Genomic DNA, 21,155 nt, shown 5'->3' on the forward strand with positions numbered 1-21,155 from the left:
GGCTCGGTGCCCCTGGGTCAGCTCTTGCAGCACTGTGGGCCCGCTGAGGCTGGTGGCACATTAAGAAAGGGTGGGTATGTGACTCCAGCCATGGGGGTGAACCTCTCTCACCCAGGCCATGAGTGGGCTCTGTAAACACAGGAAGAGGTTGGCCCCTGGGTGGAGAACATGGAGGGGACACACGAGTCAGAAGACAGAGACCAGAGAGAGCAGCTGCTGGCCCTGGTCCCTTGCAGGTCGGGGCCACCCGCAGCCGTCCCCACAACAACCACCCAGTTTGTATAAAGGCAGATTCCTGGCCCCAGACCCAGAGTGAGGATTCACAGTGAAGACATGGAATCTGCATTTTTAAAGTTCCCTAGGTCATTCTCTCTTTTCTTGCACCATACCGAATGGCTTGAAGGATCCTAGTTATGGGACTCGAAATTTAACTCAGGCCATGACGTGAGAGCACCAGATTCTAACCACTGGACCACCAGGGAACTCCTTTCCTGGGTCATCCTGTGTGGACTATTCCAGAAGCAGAGTTACAGAGGCACTTATTTGGATCCTGAATTCAGTGGGGAGGGGGCTCATTGAGGTGGCCCAGGTTCCACCCACTTGTCACCCAGGAGCACTGAGGAGGCAGTGACCCCAGGCTGAGAGGGGACCAGTCCACTGTCTTCCCACCAGCATCGAGCTGATGGGAGCCAAGGGGTTCTGGAGGGGGTGGCAGAGGCTCAGGTGTGGAGGTGGGAGAGGTGTTTTAGGAGCAGGAGGCTGTCCTACTGAATGTAAGCGACTCTGGTACCAGTGTGCTGACCAGAACCAAGAATGGGCCACAGGGGCCGTCTCAGGAGCATCACCCACCTGTGAACCACGGATGTCTCCCTGGACTTGGGACACATGCTCAGGGGTGGTCTCAGAGCTGGGTTTGGGACCCCACCAATGTGCTTCGATTGGCATTTCATGGAGTCAGGACAGGAAGAGAAACATTAGAGTAGAGCTGGAGAGCTGGCTCAGTAAGGCGGGATGGGACTGTCCTGTAAAGAGCCAAGCACTTGAGACAGCTGCTGTTGGCAGGTGGGGTGCGGCTGCAGAAATTCAGCCCCCTGAGCTCTGGGAAAGGCCAAGTGTTCTGGGAAAAGGAGGGTCCTGCGGGGTCATGGCCAGGGGCAGGGGAGGAAGGCCCAGGAGGCCGCACTCAGGGCATTCAGTTCCAAGGCCAGCCCTGTGTCTCCGCCCTCCTGGACTTAGCTCCTCGGGCATCCCTGCTGCATCCTGGCTGAGCCTCGCCCCTGGGACAGACTTCCCACAGCCACAACCCGCGGGGGCCTGATGGGCGATCCGTTTCCTTCCACGCAGCCGCAGGTCCCCCTCAGGGGGAGGACAGGCCCCCCACCAGCAGGGACAGAAGAGGCAGGAGGCGCACCGAAGGCCGCTCTGCAGCCTGACTGATCCCGCACTGACAGTCGCAGTCTCCGGGCTTAAGGGTCGCTCTGGGGGGTCTGGGGGCCCGAGGGCCCACACTGGGGGCGGGGCAGTCCAGGAACTTGGGCCCCATGGGTTGGGAGGAGTCCGGCTCGGCTTTGATGCTGCCTTTGTGGAAGCGCCAGTAGTGGACGTCCTTGAAGAACTAGGTGTCACCTGCGGGGAGGGAGAGGTTTGAGGGGCTGGTCCACGCCTGCCCATCCTCCAAACCCCTCTCTCCGCACCGCTTCTCCCCCCAACCCCGGGCTCTGCAGGTCCCGCCACCCCACGGCCCCTGGGCCCCCATCGCCCGGACCCCCAGGAGCGCGAGCTCTCCCACCCGTGGTGCTGACGGTGACATCGTCGGGGGCCGGCGGCGCGCCCTCCCAGAGGCTCAGGTCGCGCGGGTACCCGGGGTCCTGGCGCGCCGCAGCCTGGTCCTACCGCCAGTACAGCCGCCCCCGTACCAAGTAGGTCTTCCGGTTGAGCCGCCAGGAGACACCGCGTCCACGTCCTCCCCGGGGGGCGGCGCCAGCTCGGTGAGCGGGCACGCGGCGCCCTCTAGCAGCCGGTCCTGGAACGACCAGAACTGCGGGCCTGCGGGCGGGGCCGGGGCGGGTAATCCGAACTGCGCATGCCCCGCGCTAGCCACCCCTGCTACTGCTGCTAAGTCGCTTCAGTCGTGTCCGACTCTGCGCGACCCATACACGGCAGCCCACCAGGCTACCCTGTCCCTTGGATTCTCCAGGCAAGACCACTGGAGTGGTTGCCATTTCCTTCTCCAATGCATGAAAGTGGAAAATGAAAGTGAAGTGGCTCAGTCGTGTCCGACTTTTTGGGACCCCATGGACTGCAGCCTACCAGAGTCCTCGGTCCATGGGATTTTCCAGGCAAGAGTACTGGAGAGGGGTGCCATCGCCTTCTCCGCAAAAGAAGAGAATCCGGCACTGATTCAGATCCTGAATTCTGTGATGAGCTGCGGTGAGGGGCGGTCAATAGGTGGCCCAGGTCCCACCCACTCATCACCCAGAACGCTGAGGAAGCAGTGAGCCCAGACTGAGAGGGGCCAGTCCGCAGTCTCCCACCAGCCAAGCAGTTCCTGGGAGGACGGCAGAGGCTCAGGTATGGAGGAGCACAGAGGTGTTTCAGATGCACGAGGGTTTCCCCCTGAAAGTGGGCAGTTCTGGTTCCGGTGTGCTGACCGGAAAGAAGGTGCATGCCGGCCGACTGTGTAGCATCATCTATGTGTGACCAGGGATGTCACCCAGGACTTGGGGCACAGTGATCATGGGTGGTCTCAGGGCTGATTTGGGGTCCCCAGCAATGTGGGTTGCTTGGGATTTCACAGAAGCAGGACAGGGTGACAAACATCCCAGTGGGCCTGGAGAGGCAGGCTGGGGTTCAGCGTCCCGGGGTGGACGGTGGGGCCCGTCCCTAAAGACCCAAACAGCTTGGCGCAGTTGCTGATAGGAGGGGCCTGGGCTGCCTGACACACAGACTGGGGCCTTCAGCAGGGAATGAAGGCCGTCTGGGCGCTAAGCCCTCTGGGGACCCCTCAATCCAAAGCGAAGGGGCAGGTGTCTCCCTACCCTGGGCTGGCCCACAGGGCTTGTCGCTCCCAGCCTGGCCAGCCTCCTTGCTGAGGCAACAGCTTCTCTCAGCCCAGCACCTCCACGGCCTTCTCGTATGTCTTCCAGGCCACCATAACAAAGAACCGCAGGCCCGTGTATCAACAGCACACACCTATTCTCTCCCAGTGGAGCCCAGAAGTTGAGGTCAAGGTGTCAGGAGCTGTGGTTCCTCTGAGAGCCCTGAGGGAAGCCTGTGTTCCAGGTCTCTCCTAGGCTTATAGGCAGCCATCTCCACATCCACACGGCACCCTCTCCAGTATGTATGTGTCTCCTATCCCCATTTTCATAAGGTCACCAGTTATAATGGATTAGGGCCCACCCCAAGGACCTCGTTTACCTTGATTCCTTGTAAAGACCACCTGCAGATGAAGTGGCATTCAGAGGACTTCAGCATGGGAATTTGGGGACACAGTGTGACTTCTGATATCCTTAAAGGGAAACTGGATTTGGAAAGTGGAGGTGTTTCTTGGGCATAGCAGGAAGGGAAAGTTCTGAGCCTGGGTTCAGTGGTTTAGGTGTTGGGAGGAAGTCAGGGCTACGGGAGCCCCCACATGTCACTGGGCCTTCTGGATGAGGTGGAGTTCCTCCAGAACCACCTGGGGCTCCTAGACCTGGATGAGGTTTCTGAAGAGCTGCCCCACAGAGGAGCAGAAATCCGTCAGCAGTCCCCAGACGGCCTTCATCGCACTGCAGACAGCCTCTAGGCAGGCCGCCGCCTTCTCCTGCAGCCAGGTCAGCACATCCCAACACCTCTGCTGGAGATTCTACAGAATGCCTTGGAACCGCCGCGGGGCTCTGGCCCAGATGCTCTCTTCCAGATTCTGGACCTCCAGACAGGCAGAGACTGAGGGTCTCTGGATTCTGCGGCGTACTTCCTGCCGTGCTTCCTGAAGCAAGGGACTGGACTCCTGCAGGGATTCCTGCAGGGATAGGGGCCTTTCAGGGACCCACCCCGGGCGAGGCAGACCCTGGTCCTGACCTGACGGAGGCCTCCCAGACCTTGGGAAAAGCTGGGACTCAGAAGCCCAGCCCAGCCCAACCTGAACTGCCTACCTTCAGCCCAACAGCTCCGCAGACAGGAGGACTTCTCCCAAAGACTGGGCCTGGCCCCTCGGTTCCCCTCGAAGAACGAACCCTGGTGCTTCGTTGTACCTGCCTGCAGGTGGTTGGCCTCTGAACCCAGCAGCAGGCCCATGGGGCTCATAGCAGGAAGCTGAGTCCAGGGCTCTGGCCACCATGCGCTGAGTGGGGAGGCTGATGCCCACAAGGATGCACCACCTGAGATTTTAGGGACTGCCCTTTTCATCCCCCACTCCAGGGAGCTCTAGCACACGTAGCAGCCCCAGGAAAAGAGAGACCAGTGGGGAGGGGAAGGAAGGTGCTGAGAGAGTGGCTCCAACTCATGGGAAGGTTCTCTTGAATTTTATCTTCCAGGAATTCATAGAAGTCCTCGTTGAGTTTCTCCTGGGGAGAGGAAGTGTGCAGTCCGCACTCCTGCCTCGCTTCTGAGGTCTGGTCCAAACTGTGGCCTCCCATGCATCCAGGTGAGTCTGAAGGGAGCCAGGGCCCCAGACCCCATACCCTGGCTGATCCAACTCTGAGGACTACCCTTAGCAGGGGGCAAGGTCCAAACTCACCTCCGTCTCTGCTAGGGTTGTCTCCATCTGGTGGGAAAAAAACACTGTTTCAAACACCCCCACCCTCTCTCACTTTCACCCTGAATCCCAAGCCCCAGCTAGTTCTCATCTCTGCTCAGTCACCCCAATAACTAACCCTCAACCTGGAGACCATGCTCTGGCATCCCTGCCCTGCCCTCAATGCCCTGAGGTCTGGACGCCGCCCTCAGCATCCCTGGACTTCCGTATCTCCTCCCTGTACACTCACCTGCCACACAGGTGTGCGTTTGTCCAGTGTAAGGACTGGGTGCTGAGCTGTGACCCTCATCATCACCGTGACTGTGAACCCACCCCACCTCCCTCACACTGGGGAGGGTCGGGGGTGGGGCACACTGACCCACCTGTGCTTCTTCTGGTTCATTTCCGATCTTATTACAGAAATGATCCACGCAGTTGTGCTGTGAACAGAAGTGGACTTGAGTAAAAGAAGCTCGGTTCTTCTCCCTGCGGGGCCCCAAGTGGGCCAGATCGTTCTCGGCATCACCCAGCAGAACCCAGGCCTCCCGAGCCCCCAGCTATTCGTGGGGATTAGCGTCTTACCAGTATGCTCCTCAGAGAAGTCTAGTCATATGGGACTCCCTGTGGAGGTAACAGTGAAACTCAGTTTCTGGTCTTGTAACCACCGAGACCTGTTTTACAGAACCACCACCCCACCAAGGAGGACTCTTGCCCTGGAATAGGCGGTCAACCTGGTTCCCAGATGCCTAGCCCTCCGTAGTCCCGCTGAAAGCTGACCAGGGAGGAACTGGCACTGTCCTCTCCTGTTGAGGCACTAACGGTGACGGTGGCCAGTCTTCCCGACCTCTGACCCTGCAGAGCCCCGGCCTCCAGCCCCTTTCCCTCCAGGCACTTGACTCCATCTCGGAGCTGGGAGGCACCCCACCGACCCCTCGGGAGACTCCACCTAAGGGCAGGAATCTGGCGCTGTCCCCGCTGCCCTCCTGGCCCTGCGTGGTCAGTGCGGCTCACAGTACATGCAGGGCTCCCGTCTGCACACCATGTGTCCCTGGGGCCCATCCTGTCAGCCCAGCATCACACGTGTCTGGGCAAGGATACTCCTCGCAGGGCCATGGGGACACTCTGCTGCCCGCATATTCCTCTCACTGGGCCTGGCCACTCAGCCTGGCTCACCCCGCGATGACCACGCCCAGACACCGGTGTGCCATGGCCCAGAGCCCCTGAGCATCTGGTCACCCTCAGAACTAGGTAGTTGAGTGGGACAGAGGGCGGAGGGCACCCCAAAAATTAAGAATAGATTCTGAGCTCAGCGTGGCTTCAGCTGTTGATCCAGGCCCTGAGAGAAATGCTTTCAGCTTTTCTCTGAAAATCCTGGCCAGCCAACTAGACCCCACACGCTGCAACCAAGATCCCTCAGAGACAGAAGAAATTCAATAAATAGGAAGAAGCACGAGAAGAGCCCGAGGATGGCTGATTCCTCGGACATTGCAGACGCTCCCCACGTCCGGCGCCCCCAGGAGCATGACGACTCTAATTCCTACACTAACTCCAAGGTCCATTGCTCCTTCCTCGGTCCCAACACAGGCCCCCATACTGAGCTGCCCCCCAAACCGACCTCCTAGCCGGAGCCCCAGCCCCACAGCCAGGACCTGCTACCTAAGGAAAGGGCTCAGAGCACCAGGAAACTGGAGTGTGTTTGTTAACAATTATGCAGAATTTCAGGATCGTGACAGCGGAGAGTTCGACCAGGGTCATTGTGAGACTGGGCACTTTGATGGCACGGGTCCCATGTTTTGACCCTCTGCTTCCCCACTGGGAAGGAAATGGCAACCCGCTCCAGTATCTCTGCCTGGAGAAGCCCATGGACAGGGGAGCCTGGTGGGCTACAGTTCCCGGGTTCGCAAAGTGTCACCACTGAGCGACTCACACTTAACTTTCCCCTGCGGCCACCCCAGCACCCAGGGAGGGTGGGACAGAGGCTGCTGTGCGCGGAGCAGTCAGCAGGGCTGGGGCTGAGCCGGTGGGAGCCGGGACAGGCGGCAACTGAGACCACAGGCCCACTCTCCCCTCATCTCTCGTCCTCACTCACCATAGGGAAGCCCATGGTGGATTAGGGTCCTCCCGCTGGGACCTGGTGGAGAAGAGTGGGAGGAAACGTGCTTCAGTGACGCAGGGTCGCCTACCACCCTGGAGGGTCCTCCACCTGCAGGTCTCCCCGAACCCCACACCAGGCTGAGGGGCTGGGGCAGGAAGGGCGTGTCCCTTACACTCAGGGTCTAGGGCTCACGGCCCTCCTCCCTGAGCTGGGTTGGGATCTCTGAGCCCAGCTTGGGCCATAACCCCCCCACCCCCGCCATCGGTTCGAGCATGGGGAGGGACCAGGGAAAGTCCAGACTTGGGACAATAGTTTGAGGAAGCTTCAGGGGGAGCCAACCAGGGCCCTCGAACAGACTGCACCCCACTCCACATCCAGAGAAGCTTCTGTAGCCGCCCTGCCCTCAGGAAGTCACAGGACCTGCAGGGCCCCTGAGGTGGAGACTCTCCCACGGGGCCCGGCATCCAGGGCAGAGGCCGGGCCTGCGTGCCTTAACCACAGAATGTGTCCCTCCGAAGGGGCTGAAGGGAGCCTTGCTGACAAGTCTGGGCCCCAAGACCAGGGTCTCCTGAGCCCTGCTCGGGCCCCTGGTCCTCAGTCACCGCACCAGGGGTCTCCATGCCGTGGCCAGCCCCACAGTGCTTGACTCTCACAGCCTGGCCCACCTCCCCTGAGACCACAGCCCCTCACAGAAATGGCCTGGCATCGGTCTTAGAGACCCAGGGCCGCCATAACAAAGAGCCACAGACCCGGGTCTCAGCAGCACACATTTATTCTCACAGTGGAGCGTCGAAATTGAAATCAAGGCTCAGCAGGCAGCGGTTGCTCTGCCAGCCCTGACGGAAGCATGTATTCCAGGCTTCTCTCCTAGGCGTGTAGACGGCTGTCTCCAGGTCTACATGGCACCCTCCCTAGACAAGTATCTGTCTCCTAATTCCCCATTTTCAGAGGTCACCAGCCATAATGGATTAGAGCCCACCCTAAGGACCTCATGCTAACTTGATTCCTTGGAAAGACCCACCTCCAGGTGCTGGTGGTTAGGACTTCACTGGGTGCACTTAGGGCAACACGATTCAGTGTCTAAAATCCTTGAAGAGGAACCGGCCTCCTGATGGGCCACCCTTGTGCACCCCATGGGGACAACCTACGAATCCCACTGCTCAGAAAAAGTCTCTCTTGGGTCCACCAGACCCAGCTGCATCCCCTGCCCCTTAGGAGCCCTTCAGTTGTCTGAAACTCCCTTCCCACACTCAGGAGGTCCAGACCCATCCCTGAGCCAGCTCAGAACTCCAGGGCGGGAGGGAGACAACAGAGACGCTCTTGCTTCAGCTGCACTCTTCCCTGGTGGCTCAGAGGGTAGAGAATCCGCCTGCAATGCAGGAGTCCTGGGTTCGATCCCTGGGTCGGGAAGATCCCCCTGGAGAAAGGAACCCACTCCACTATCATGGCCCGGAGAATTCCACAGACTGCATCGGCCATGGGGTCACAGAGTCAGACATGGCTGAGCGGCTTACTTGTTTCAGCCAGACGCCTCATTTCCAGGCCTTATCTCCGGAGATCTGGCTCCCTGAGACACGACACTGGGGACCTCCACATCTGTCTCAGGAAGGCCACCTCCTGAAAGGCATTTCCTGTCTCACTGTGGCCTGAACCCTTTTCTTTATAGAGTTTTAGTGAGACGTAATTCACATATCATATAATTCACTCAGGAAAGTTTCTGATTTAATGCACAGTACTACTCAACCATCACCACCAGCGATTTGAGAACACTTTTATCATCTCCAGGAACCATCCTGCACCCCTGAGCCATCATCCTCCAGGGCCCACCACCAGGCAATCCCTAAGTCTGTTTCTAACTTTTTGAGGTACCACTAGACCATTTCCTGAGGCTTTCCCGGTAGCTCAGGGGTAAAGAATCTGCCTGCAATGCGAGAAAACCGGGTTCAATCTGTGGGTCAGGGAAGATCCCCGGGAGGACGACATGGCAACCCACCCCAATATTCTTGCCTGGAAAACCCCATGGACAGAGGAGCCTCGGGGCCTACCGTCTATGGGGCCACGGAGACAGCACTGAGCGTGCACGACCACAGACAAGAGTAGTAAATGTCTTCTGGCTCCATGCTCTTACCACATGTGTCATTTGCAAACTTTTGTCCCCATTCTATGGGTTGTCTTTTTCCTTTTCCGGTGTTGCCCTTTGAAATATAAAAGTTTTAAGTGTTTCTATTTTAATAATTTATATCATTTTCCATTCTTTAAATAACATATTTCAATATGATGTGGCATTTTTGTGAAGCAGACTTCACGAAGTCTGAGAGGCTGGAGAAATATCCATTGTCGCAGCAAAAGGAGCCTCCAATGTTTCATGGGACATCCCTCTCTGGGTCCCTCCAACCCACTTTTGGTTGCCCCCCAGCTCATTCTCAGCCACCCTGACACCCATGAACGCCAGATTCCAGCCTCATCTGTAAAACCGTGATTCCGGTCTGTCACGTTCCTGCCACCAAACTTCACCTTGGGGCTCCATCACTGCTCCAAGGAAAGGAAGGCTTTTCTCTTCTGTTATTTTTATTGTCCTGTTTCAGGGCTGATAAGCTTTTCGAATACAAGTTTCCTCCTCCTCATACTTAGAAAGGGTCCTGACAAAGGCCCAGATGGCTTCTGGTGCCTTTGAATTCTCAGGTCCCTGGCTGGTTGAAGACACCTGGCTGTCATCCTCCTTTGGGCCTGGTCGTGACCACCTGGGCTCCATGCCCCTGGGTCAGCTCTTGCAGCACTGTGGGCCCGCTGAGGCTGGTGGCACATTAAGAAATGGTGGGTATGTGCCTCCAGCCATGGGAGTGACCCTCTCTCACCCAGGCCATGAGTGGGCTCTGTAAACACAGGAAGAGGGTGGCCCCTGGGTGGAGAACATGGAGGGGACACACGAGTCAGAAGACAGAGACCAGGGACGGCAGCTGCTGGCCCTGGTTCCTTGCAGCTCGGGGCCAACCCCAGCCACCCCCACATCAACCACCCGGTTTGTTCAAATGCAGATTCCTGGCCCCAGACCCAGAGTGACGATTCACAGTGAAGACATGGAATCTGCATTTTTAAAGTTCCCTAGGTAATTCTTTGTCTTGGACCACACCGAACGGCTTGAATTATTTTAGTTCTGGGACTCGAAATTTAACTCAGGCCATGACAGTGAGAGCACCAGATTCTAACCACTGGACCACCAGGGAACTCCCTTCCTGGGTCATCCTGTGTGGAATATTCCAGAAGCAGAGTTGCAGAGGCACTTATTTGGATCCTGAATTCAGTGGGGAGGGGGCTCATTGAGGTGGCCCAGGTTCCACCCACTTGTCACCCAGGAGCACTGAGGAGGCAGTGACCCCAGGCTGAGAGGGGACCAGTCCACTGTCTTCCCACCAGCATCGAGCTGATGGGAGCCAAGGGGTCCTGGAGGGGGCGGCAGAGACTCAGGTGTGGAGGTGGGAGAGGTGTTTTAGGAGCAGGAGGCTGTCCTACTGAATGTGGGCGGCTCTGGTACCAGCGTGCTAACCAACCAAGGATGGGCCACAGGAGCCGTCTCAGGAGCATCACCCACGTGTGAACCACGGATGTCACCCTGGACTTGGGACACATGCTCAGGGGTGGTCTCAGAGCTGGGTTTGGGACCCCACCAATGTGCTTCAATTGGCACTTCGTGGAGGCAGGACAGGATGAGAAACGTTAGAGCAGAGGCTGGAGAGCCGGCTCAGCTGGCAGTGGGCAGTGGGGCTGTCCTGTAAAGAGCCAAGCACTTGGGATAGCTGCTGTTGGCACGCGGGGTGGGGCTGCAGGAATTCAGCTGCCTGAGCTCCGGGAAAGGCCAGGTGACAGGGAAATGGAGAGTCCTGCGGGGTCATGGCCAAGGGCAGGGGAGGAAGGCCCAGGAGGCTGCACTCAGGGGGCGTTCAGTGCCAGGGCCAGCCGTGTCTCCGCCCTCCTGGACTTAGCTCCACCGGCATCCCCAGCTGCATCCTGGCTGAGCCCTGCCCCTGGGACAGACTTCCCACAGCCACAACCCGCGGGGGCCCCGTGGGCGATCCGCTCCCTTCCGCGCAGCCGCAGGTCCTCCTCACGGGGAGGCCAGGCCCCCCACCAGCAGGGACAGAAGAGGCAGGAGGCGCACCGAAGGCCGCTCTGCAGCCTGACTGATCCCGCACTGACAGTCGCAGTCTCCGGGCTTAAGGGTCGTTCTGGGGGTCCTGGGGGCCCGAGGGCCCACACTGGGGGCGGGGCAGTCCAGGAACTTGGGCCCCATGGGTTGGGGGGAGTCCGGCTCGGCTTTGATGCTGCCCTTCGGGAAGCGCCAGTAGTGGACGCCCTTGAAGAAGTAGGTGTCACCTGCGGGGAGGGAGGAGATGTTGGAGGGGCTGGTCCACGCCTGCCCATCCTCCAAACCCCTCTCTCCGCACCGCTTCTCCCCCCACCCCGGGGTCTGCAGGCCCTACCACCCCACGGCCCCTGGCCCCGCATCGCCCGGCCGCCCGGGTGCGCGAGCTCTCCCACCCGTGTTGCTGACGGTGACATCGTCGGGGGCCGGCGGCGCGCCCTCCCAGAGGCTCAGGTCGCGCGGGTAGCCCGGGTCCGGGCTCGCCGCCGCCTCGTCGTACCGCCAGTACTGCCGCCCCCGGATCAGGTAGGTCTTCCCGTTGAGCGGCCAGGAGAACACGGCGTCCACCTCCTCCCCGGGGGGCAGCCCCAGCTCGGTGAGCGGGCGCGCGGCGCCCTCTAGCAGCCGGTCCTGGAACGACCAGAACTGCGGGCCTGCGGGCGGGGCGGGGGCCGGTGAGCCGCGCTGCGCATGCCCGGCGCTAGCCGCCTCCCCGCCGCAAACCCGGATCCGACTGACCGCTAAAGAGGAGGATCCGGCCGTCCCGGTGCCGGGCGTAGGCGGCCTGAATCACCTTCACCTCGGCCGGCAGCCCCTCCCAGAAGCGGTGGAGCCGGGCGGGCCGTGGCGATACCAGCTGTCCTGAGGGCTGGAGACGCCAGAACCAGGGGCCTGGGTTGGGGGACGAGTGTTCGGAGGAAGAAGGCGTGGGTTATGGGCGTGAGATGAGACGGCAGGAGGTCACCCCTCTGTACACCCATCCGCTACCCCGCACCCCCACGCCTGCCGGGGTGTGGCTGGGACACAGTGGTGGGTTTCTCCTCCCACCGCTGGGGGCGGGGCAGGGCGCAGGTCCATCCAAAATCAAGGCTGCAGGGGCTCTAGGGTGACCGGCTGGGCCAGGAGTTTCCCATTTGGGGCACTGAAAGTCCGGCATCCCTGCGACCCTCGGGGCCCCGGCGGCGGGTCACTCTAAGTGGGTGTGAAGCCAGCTGTATGGGGTCGGGGAGATGGAAGTCACTTACCTTTGAAGAAGAAAGTTTCGCCTCGGATGTTGGCGATGGCGTCAAAATTGCCATCACATCGATCAGGGAGGGGTTGTGAGGGGCTGGGGAGGAAAAGAGAGGTGAGCGGAGAGGAGGGGCGGGGTCCCGCTCCTTTTATTTAACCTTGACTACATCCTACAAGGCAGAGACTCTCACCTGCCCATCTCGAAGAGGACCCTGAGGCTAGGGAGCGCAAGGGAGCGAGCGCATCCAAAGCCTCCTACCTGGAGAGGACTCACCTGTCCGGCGGCAGGGCAGGGGGCGGGGGAGGAGCCAGGGGCTTCCGTGTGGGCTTGTCATACGGGGTTTGGGGTGCTCTGCCTGTGGAGAGAGTGTTACAGGCCTGGGTCCCCTGACGCTACTGCAGAGGCCACCAGGGGGCGAGCACCCCGCCGCCACCGGTACCGTAGAGCTGCTGCAGGCCTTCGCGGTCGTCCTGGGACAGGCGGTACTCGGCGGGGTTGCCCACTGGGCCCTGGTAAAAGGGCCTCATGATGGAGTCGGGCGCTGAGGAGTGGCCCAGGCCCAGGGCGTGACCAAACTCATGAACAGCCACCGCAAACAGGTCCGTCCCCTCGCCATCTGGGGAGGAAGGGAGAATGCGCTGGAGCCGGGCCCCACCCCCACCCCTAGCGCCCCCAGGAAGCCCCGGAGAAAGGGGCCTTCTGGTGGACACGTTCAGCCAGGAGGCGCTCCGAGGTGGCCGTGGCCGCCTCTGCGCAGACCCCCTCCCTGAGCCATCTTTTCCCTCCTCTGTGGGAGCACGTTTGGTAGTTCGTCTCCTGTAGCCTGGTTTGGCAGTGCTGCACACCGGGGGGATGGAAACTGTGGCAGGGGGTCTAGGTCAGACAACTAGATCCCGCGGGCTGCAGCTGAGAGTCTGCAGGCTGCAAGATCCCGAGGGCCGCAAGGAAGACCTGGCACAGCCAAACGCATAAATGAATATTCTTTGGAAAAAAAAAAAAAAAGGAAACATTCTAGAGGAAGCAGGATCCTCTGGGTGTGTGGTTCTCTAGAGGGAGCCCCAGCTCTGGGGAAACTCCCTTCTCACAGCTCCAGAGGCCCCGCCCCTCTGCACCATTCTCACTCCCACCCACTGGGAAGGTAGGTCAGACTCCATGGGCCCCTCTCCCTCTCTCCATCCCCACCAAGCTAGTGCCCAGGACCCCCAGTCCTCTATTTCCGCTCCATCTCTCCCTCCCACAGCCTCCACCCCCCACCCCTGCAGCCTGCATCTCTCAGAAGCTCTAGCAGGCACTCTCCAACCACAGCCCACTGACCATGGTGCCCAACCTCTCTGACCACAGAAGGCTTTTCCCTGGGGACCCAGCCCAGGCGCCAGGACCAAGCTGTCTCCATGCTCCCAGCTGCTGGCTGAACCCCAGCTCCTCATTGATTCCTGAGCCAGTGAGAAGCTAAGAAGGCAGAGACAGCAAGGGCGCCCCCTGCCACCCCCAGGTTGATCTACCGTCATGGATATCTCCAGCTAGAGTGAGCAGTGGTAAAAGTGCAATGATGGGAAGTAACCTGGTAAACTGAAAAGCAAATTTCTCTCCACCTGTCCAGGCCACTGGGTGAGAATCAAGCAGAGCAGCAAAGGCTTGTCCTCAGTTACTTCTACCTCCTACCCTCATTTTACAGGTGAGGAAACTGAGGCCCAGAGCGGCCAAGTTACATGACAGAGCCGGAACCCTGGCTGGGCTGTCCTGCTTCTCAGCAGTGGTTTCAGATGTCTTAGTCAAACTCATAAGGACTGCTGAATTCCCACGTTGACTGTGGCTTTTCTCAATACGCGCTGAGAGCTTTTTCTAAGAAACTGGATGGAGGACATTTGGTGTCTTAATCAGGTAGATCTTTTTTCCTATTTTACCACCTGCCCCCTGCAGCGTCCTTGCCTCTCCTCTGGCCACACCCCTTCCTTGCACCCTTATCACGCTATTCAGCTAGGGAAATTACACAACCATGCAGATCCAGCTGGGGGAGCCTGGTGGGCTGTCGTCTATGGGGTCACACAGAGTCGGACACAACTGAAGCAACTTAGCGGCAGCGGCAGATCCAGCTGCAGAGACTCCCGGTGCTCGTCTCGGGGGTCCTCTGTACCTCCCCTCACCCTCACCCACGGCCTCAGCAGGCAGCTCCTTTGCTCCCCTCATTCACCCTCAAACCCAGACTCAAAGCCCCTCCAGGTGCTACCCAGTCCCAGCCCCAGCCTGCAACTCTTCGATGACAAATTTCCTGTTTCATCAAGACAGGCTGCTTGTGTCATCGGTAAGCTTCTGTGCATGGGGCACAGAGCTTCATCCCCTTGCAGCTCATCTCCTGCCTCTTGCCCTGCCCTGGGAGAGATCCTTGCCTCACTCACCTCCTCCAGGACAACGACAAAGCCCCACCCATCCGTTCATCTCTGCCTTCATGCATGCATGCATCCATGTATCCCTCCATCCATCCACATGTCCGTTCATCAGCTCATTGATCCATCCGTTAATCCACGATCCACACACTCATCCCCCACCTCTTTCTATTAGCTTATCCACTCTCCCCGGGTCTTTAAGACTCCCTCATCCTAGGACACCCCCTGGACCTGTCTGCCCACCATCCACACCCCGCTTCCCCCCAGCAAACTCTCTGGTCAGCGGTCTGAACTCAGCCTTCTGTTGCTCAGCTCCTCTCACGCCTCTGTGGTCTGGATTCTCCCTCCACCCACCAAGCCATTGGGCACTAAGGTCACTTTGTCCCCACAGGGCGAGATCCAACCATAAGTAACTTACTGGATGACTTGAAGCCCTGCTCACTGCTGCCCACTTCCTCCTTCGCTTGTCTTCCTAATCACCTTTCAACCTAGTTTTTCTCCATTTGCTTTCATCCCTCCCCCCTCTGCCTGCCCCGCTCCCCTTAACTGTGAGACTTCCCCACCTCTGAACTTGGTCTTCACATTCTACCTTCTCCTGGAACCTGACCCCCCAGGTACCACCAACTCTCAAATGTGCTGGAAGACCCAGCTCATAGTGGCCGACAGTGAACAGTGTGCTAAGAGCTGTAGGTGAATTACTCGTTTCATCTGCAAGCCCGTGGGACCAGTACATACTATTATCCCCATTCCTCAGGTGAGGAAACTGAGCCTACTGAGGCCAAGTAACTGGCACACACAGCAGCAGGCGGAGGAACCCTGAATTGAGTTCAGCTTCAACCCCAAGTTCTTAAATGCTGTTACACAGCCTCCCTGCAGCGGATCTGTGTCTGCTATCCCCACCTCACCTAAGTCCCTCTGCAGAGCCTGAGGACCCATCCCCAGCAAATGGCTCTCCCTCCTGGCCCAGCCTCCCCCAGCAGTTCCAAGGATGGGGAGTGGGAGAGCTGGGCCCCCTGCCTCCAGGCAGAACCAACCCTGGGGCACTATTTACGTTCCAGAGAGTTCCCTGCGGGGTCAGGCTCTTCTCCAGCTGAGACCACATGCTAGCTTAGCTTCTCCCCCCTCCCTCCCTGACACATCTCTCCTGCTTTCCTTTCCCCTGAGAACGTGCCCCCCAAAACTGCTTGCAGAAGAATTTTCCTCTCGCGCTCCAGTTCTGGGAAACCTGACTTAAGTTGGAGGGATCCAAATTCTAGCACAAGATACTAAACCATCAACGCACCACCTGCACCGACACAGCACTGCAAACACAGGCCCCGACCCAAACTCACCTGCCTTCCCCAGCCTGCTCCTCCTCCCCGCCCTCTTCTCACCTGCATTAATGGGACACCATCCTCCAGGGCCTTTAAGCCAGAAACCTGGCTGGTATCCGGCCATCCTCACCCCCTTTGCTTCCGAATCCAATCAGATCCCAATCTCTGTCCATCCTGATGGACTCCCCTCTGAGCTGCCACTGCCCTCCGCACCCACCCCCTCTTACCTGGACCTCCAGCTACCTCCCTGCCTCCCTGTCCCCATCTTGACACCCACGGCAGCCAGTAGTATCTCTGGAATGCAAAACCTTCCACAGCTCCCGCTGCCTTTGGAATCCGATTGTCCAGACCCCACCACATGTCCTCCCAGACCCCTCTCATCATATGAGACTGGCCCTCCATCCTCTCTGGTCTGCTCCCAATAGCATGTGTGTGCCTTCCAGCCCCGAATATCCCAGGCCGTTCCTCACCCCTGTACCCCCACCTCTGACTCCCCTGGCCTCAGTGAGCTCACTGGCTTGTGCTTTATGTGTCCCTTCCCATCCCCACCCTGGTACTCCAGGAGAGTGGACCCTGGGTACTAGTTGGCACACATTGTCTACATGTGAAACAAACAAAGTCACCGCTTCCAGGAAGTCCCCGTCCCTTCAGCCAGCTTTCGTGTGAGCACCCCCAGGCTTAAGGACTTCCTCTGTTGTGATTCCGCGTAATTGTGACACCCTGTGTAGCAACTGCCAGTTACTCTTCTGACTCAGCTACTGGCAGACCGTGTTCTTGCCCTTTTGAGTCCTCAGCCTCAACTTGGACTTCCCCTCTGTGATGGGTAATTTTCTGTCAACTTGGCCAGACTAGGGTGCCCCAATGCCTGATCAAGTACCAGTCAAGATGTTGTCATGGAGGTTATTTTATCGGCATGAATAACATCTATAAGCCACGGTAAGTAGAGCAGATTATCCTCCATAGTGTGGGCGGGGCCCATCTAATCAGTTGAAGGCATTAAAAACCAAAACTGAGGTTTCCTGGAGAGAAAAGAATTCTGCCCAAAGACTGCAACATGGAAAGCCTGCCTGGGTTTCCAGCTGGCTTGCTCTGCAAATACTGGACTGAAAACTGCACCATCAAGTCTCCTGAATTTCCAACTTGCAGGCCTGCCCTACAGATTTTGGAGCTCACCAGGCTCTGCAATTCTTTGAGCCAGTTCCTTAAAGTAAATCACTTTCTCCACACACACGTACACACACCCATCTTACTGGTTCTGTTTCTCTGAAGAAGCCCAACTGATACAGCCTCCATTGGTAAATGTAATATAAACGTCATTCTTAAGGACATTCTTAAGGACAGATGGTTTTGGACAGGGGACCTCTCAGAAGAGGGGAGATGGTACCTTTTGACCCAAAAGTCCAGGTCTCCTCATCGTCGAAGTGCGTGTCCCCAGAGATGGGGTGCTCCCCTGGGAAGAAGGCGTGGGCCAGGGTGCCCCCCTGCCCGTCGAAGGGGTAGCTGTCCTGGTGATAGGCCCGGGCAAAGTCGATGAGGATGTCAGGCTCCGTGGGCCCCTGCGAACCCACCTCCTGGAACCTGAGGTCTGACTCGGCGCCCCAGGTGGTCAGGGCATGGTGCATGAGGGTCCGCACCGTCTCCTGGCTCAGCGCGGAGCTCTGGGGGAAGGAGTTGACCCTGGAAAGAGGAGGGCCGAGTGAGGGGCTCTGAGGAGAATGGGTAGACACATGAAGCTGGGGCCCAGAGGGCAGCCCCAGGGTGGTCGAGAGGGCGCCAGGACTGACCTCCACGTCAGTGTCCGCTTCTTCCACACGCTGCCGCTCAGAGCATACCGGCGCCGCCGCCTCACCAGCCCCGCCGCCCCCAGCACGTCGGGCAGCGAGCAGCGGGGTTTATGCATCGTGGCCACCGTCACCGGGTCTGCAGGAGGTTGCGGCAGATGGGGGATCAGCAGCAGGCGTGAGCTAGCATCCTCCATGGGCAAACTGAGTCTCCAAGAGCTCCAGACACTTGCTCAAAAAGGCCCCACAGCTTGCACTGGGAGCCGGGCTGTCTGATTCTGAACACCAGCTCGTACCAAACTATGGCACTGCCCTCTGGGTACGATCACCCTCCACACCTGGCCCTGGATGGATGCAAGAGTCTCAGGCCAGGATCTGGGTGGCCCGCTTCCCTGAGTCCTGGCAGCTGGACTCTAGAGAAAGAACCCTGGGGGTGCCGGGAGAACGACTCTCTTAAAGGTTGGAAGCCCCTGGGAGGCTAGCTCCCGAGTCCCCATCACATCCAGGTCAAGTTCAAAGTCCCCAGGCCAGTCAGGTCTCTGGAATCCCACTCCCCAGCTCAGCTCCATTCCCAGCAGTCCTCTCGGCTCCATGTGAAGGTCCAACCTCATCTTGTCGTTTGAGGTGGCGAGGAGCAACTAAGCACATCCTGGGGCCAGAAGGTTCTACCTCCCTCGCATCTGGACAGGACCCCGCTGCTTCCCTCTTCCTCTCATTTAACCCAATGGAGGAGCCTCTCAGCTCTGTCTCTGAAATACACATTCTGGATTCACCGGTTCTCATCACATCCTTGCCTGAACACTGGTCTCTGTGCTCCCCACTCTCCATTCTCCACCAGTAAGCAGTAAATAAACGCTGCTCAGTTGTGTCCGACTCTTAGCCTACCAGGTTCCTCCGTCCATGGGATTTTCCAGGCAAGAATACTGGAGTGGGGTGCCATTGCCTTCTCCAGATCTTCCCAACCCAGGGATCGAACCCAGGTCTCCCACATTGTAGGCAGACACTTTACCGTCTGAGGCACCGGGGAAGTCCAGTAAGCAGAGGAAACTCTAAACTGTAAATGAGGTCTCCTTGCCTCTCTCCTTCAAACCCTCTCAGCGATTGTTATCACTTTTGAAGTCAAACCAAAACACCCTTCCTGGTCCCTAATCATGCTCTTGTTTAGCTCTGCAGTCCACCTTTCATCACAGGCATGCAAGCCTGTGTCTGCCACAGGGCCTTTGCACCGGCCTGCGAGATCGCCTCCCACATCTCCCCATGGTTGTTTCGCCCTCTTTGTGTCCTAGGAATTCTTCATGTCACATGAGCTCCTCCCGGCTCACGTGACCTATCTCAGAGGGGCCTGCCCTGCCCGGCCAGCCCCTGAGGATCATTAGCACTTTATTTTCTTCAGAACACTCATCACTGTTCTTGCTCTGTGCCTCTCTCCCTCTAGAACGTAGGCTCCATGTGAGTGGGGACCTCCTCTACCTCGTTCACCACTATACCAGTGGAGCCTGGAATGACCTCACATGTCAGTTCATCGGGAAGAGATTCCTGATAAATATTTACTGAAACAGGAATGTCTTAGCACCTCCGGGGTTGGGACCTGAGGTCAGCATGTTCACAGCCCTGGTGATTCAGCTACATGCAGATGTTTAGACCCTGCAGTTGGTGGGGTGGGCAACAATGGTCAGGCTGGGTGCGGGGCCAAGACAGGGCTGGGGGCCACCTACCCAGGACGCCTGTCTCCGGCAGGCCAGCAAACCTCTGCATGACCTTGATCGCATCCCGAAGTTTTGCAGGGCTCTGCAGCTGGGCCTGGGCAGGGTGAGGGGGCGGCAAGTAGCCATAGCGGGTCAGCCAGTCCTAGACCAGAGGTGGGAACAGGGGAAGCAGAAAGGCTCATGGAGGGACTCTCCCATCCAACCACCATCCTGGAAGCCTCACCACTCACCAAGCATGGCCAGCCCCGGGGAACCCTCTGCTCCCTACCTCAAGGTCCAGGCCCTCCAGCCCCGGCTTTGCTAGTGCTCATCTGTTGCCAAGAGTGCCTACCTCTCCACCCCAACCCTTTTTCAGATTTCCAAATTCTGGCCCTCAGCCTCCTGACGAATCCAAGAATTCGGGTCCCCAGTCTCCACCCTCGGTCACGAATCCAAGGATTCCGGTGCCCAGTCTCTATCCTCGGTCACTCTTTGGACATTTGGAAAGCGTCCCCAGCCTTCTCTGAACCCAGAAGTCCAGGCCCCGGCTCCCCTCTCTCAGCTCTGTTGCAGAACGGAGCCGGCGGACCCCTGCACTCACCACGCCCAGGCTCACGTCCTGCGCCGAGGGCTCCAGGGCGCGCGCGAGCGGCTGCAGCAGCGGGAGCAGCAAGACCAGGAGCCGGAGCATGGCGCTCTCCTCCCCAGTGGCCCGCTGGGCTCCCGGGGACCTGCCCCGCGCCGCCCTGGAGATCTGGGGAGGAGGTCGGGGGCCCGGAGAGGCTCAGGGGACCTGGCACCGCGTACGAGAAGCGGGCGAGGGGGTGAAAAGGTGGCGTGCGGGGATCTGGGACCTTGGGAGGTACGATGCGGGTGGTACTGGGGCGTCCAGGCGAGGGCCGGGAAGGTTGAGAGGGCACGGGCTCCGGGTCAGCGGCGCGGGCTCCCGGGGGTGCGCACAGGTCCGGTCGGCGCCGACGGCCTGTCGTCCGGACAGGAGCCGCTAGCCCGGCGGGGCGGGGCGGGGCGGGGCGGGGCGGGACAGGCGGAGACGGCGCGGCTGGGAGCCAGGGCCCAGCCTTCCGTCGTCGGTGATGGCTAAAGACCCCACCGGATCCAGGGCCTCCCCGAGGGCTTCAGAGGGCCCGGCCGCAAGTTTCTCTTCCCAGATCCCTGCTCCAATGGGACTCTCCGGAGGGCCGCTCGCTTCTGCTTTCTCAGATCCGCGCCGCCGGGCCCGGGGGAGGGGCGGCTCGGGGCCCTCCCCTCCCCCCACCGCCCTTCCCGGAGACCCCAGGGCGCGCGGCGGGCGCTTAGGCTGGGGGATTTCCGGGCAGCGGGCGGCTGGGCTGCTACCCCCTCAACGGGGCCGCGTCACGCCCCCTGCGCATCCTTGCCGGCCCCGCACTTCCCCCACCCCACCCCCCGCCGCCCGGGTGTGCGCGCGTGGGGCTGCCTGTGGTCCCTGAATTAATTCCCCTAACCACGTGGGCTGCGAGGGTCTCTGCTTCCCACACCGAGGTTCTAGCGTCTCTAGATCCCAGACCCGGGGACTACCTTGGGGCAGGTACTGGGCTTTTAAAATCCTCGCAAGGCTTCCCAGGTGGCTCAGTGGTAAAGAATACGCCTGCTAATGCAGGAGACTCAGGTTTTATCCCTGGGTCCGGAGGATCCCCCGGAGAAGGAAATGTCAACCCACTCCACTATTCTTGCCTGGGAAATGCCTTGGACAGAGGAGCCTGGCGGGCTACAGTCCATAGGGTCCCAAAGACTCGGTCACCACTTAGAGACTAAACGACATCCTCGCAGGA

The 21,155-nt window shown here is 59.3% G+C and overlaps 1 protein-coding gene across 1 annotated transcript; it reads right to left on the reverse strand.

Annotated features, from left to right (window-relative positions):
- Window positions 1–10,911: 10,911 nt before the first annotated feature.
- Window positions 10,912–20,035, reverse strand: MMP25 (matrix metallopeptidase 25). The gene is made up of 10 exons (XM_052635551.1): window positions 19,946–20,035; window positions 19,375–19,507; window positions 17,663–17,798; window positions 17,263–17,555; window positions 12,621–12,797; window positions 12,455–12,536; window positions 12,195–12,277; window positions 11,689–11,841; window positions 11,346–11,603; window positions 10,912–11,180 (listed from the first exon to the last, which is right to left on the reverse strand). Exons 1-10 carry the CDS (start codon window positions 20,033–20,035, stop codon window positions 10,912–10,914), a joined length of 1,674 nt encoding a protein of 557 aa, XP_052491511.1.
- Window positions 20,036–21,155: the final 1,120 nt, after the last annotated feature.

The sequence above is a fragment of the Budorcas taxicolor genome, chromosome 2, assembly GCF_023091745.1.
Source record: "Budorcas taxicolor isolate Tak-1 chromosome 2, Takin1.1, whole genome shotgun sequence".
Classification (NCBI taxonomy): Eukaryota; Metazoa; Chordata; class Mammalia; order Artiodactyla; family Bovidae; genus Budorcas; species Budorcas taxicolor.

Coding starts and splice junctions, on each gene's coding strand:
- MMP25 (XM_052635551.1), bottom strand. CDS start 20,035: ATGCTCCGGCTCCTGGTCTTGCTGCTCCCGCTGCTGCAGCCGCTCGCG. Junction 12,798..17,262: donor CTGGACTTTTGGGTCAAAAG/GTACCATCTCCC, acceptor CTTCCTCCCCAG/ATGGCGAGGGGACGGACCTG. Junction 11,181..11,345: donor TGTCACCGTCAGCAACACGG/GTGGGAGAGCTC, acceptor CCCTCCCCGCAG/GTGACACCTACTTCTTCAAG.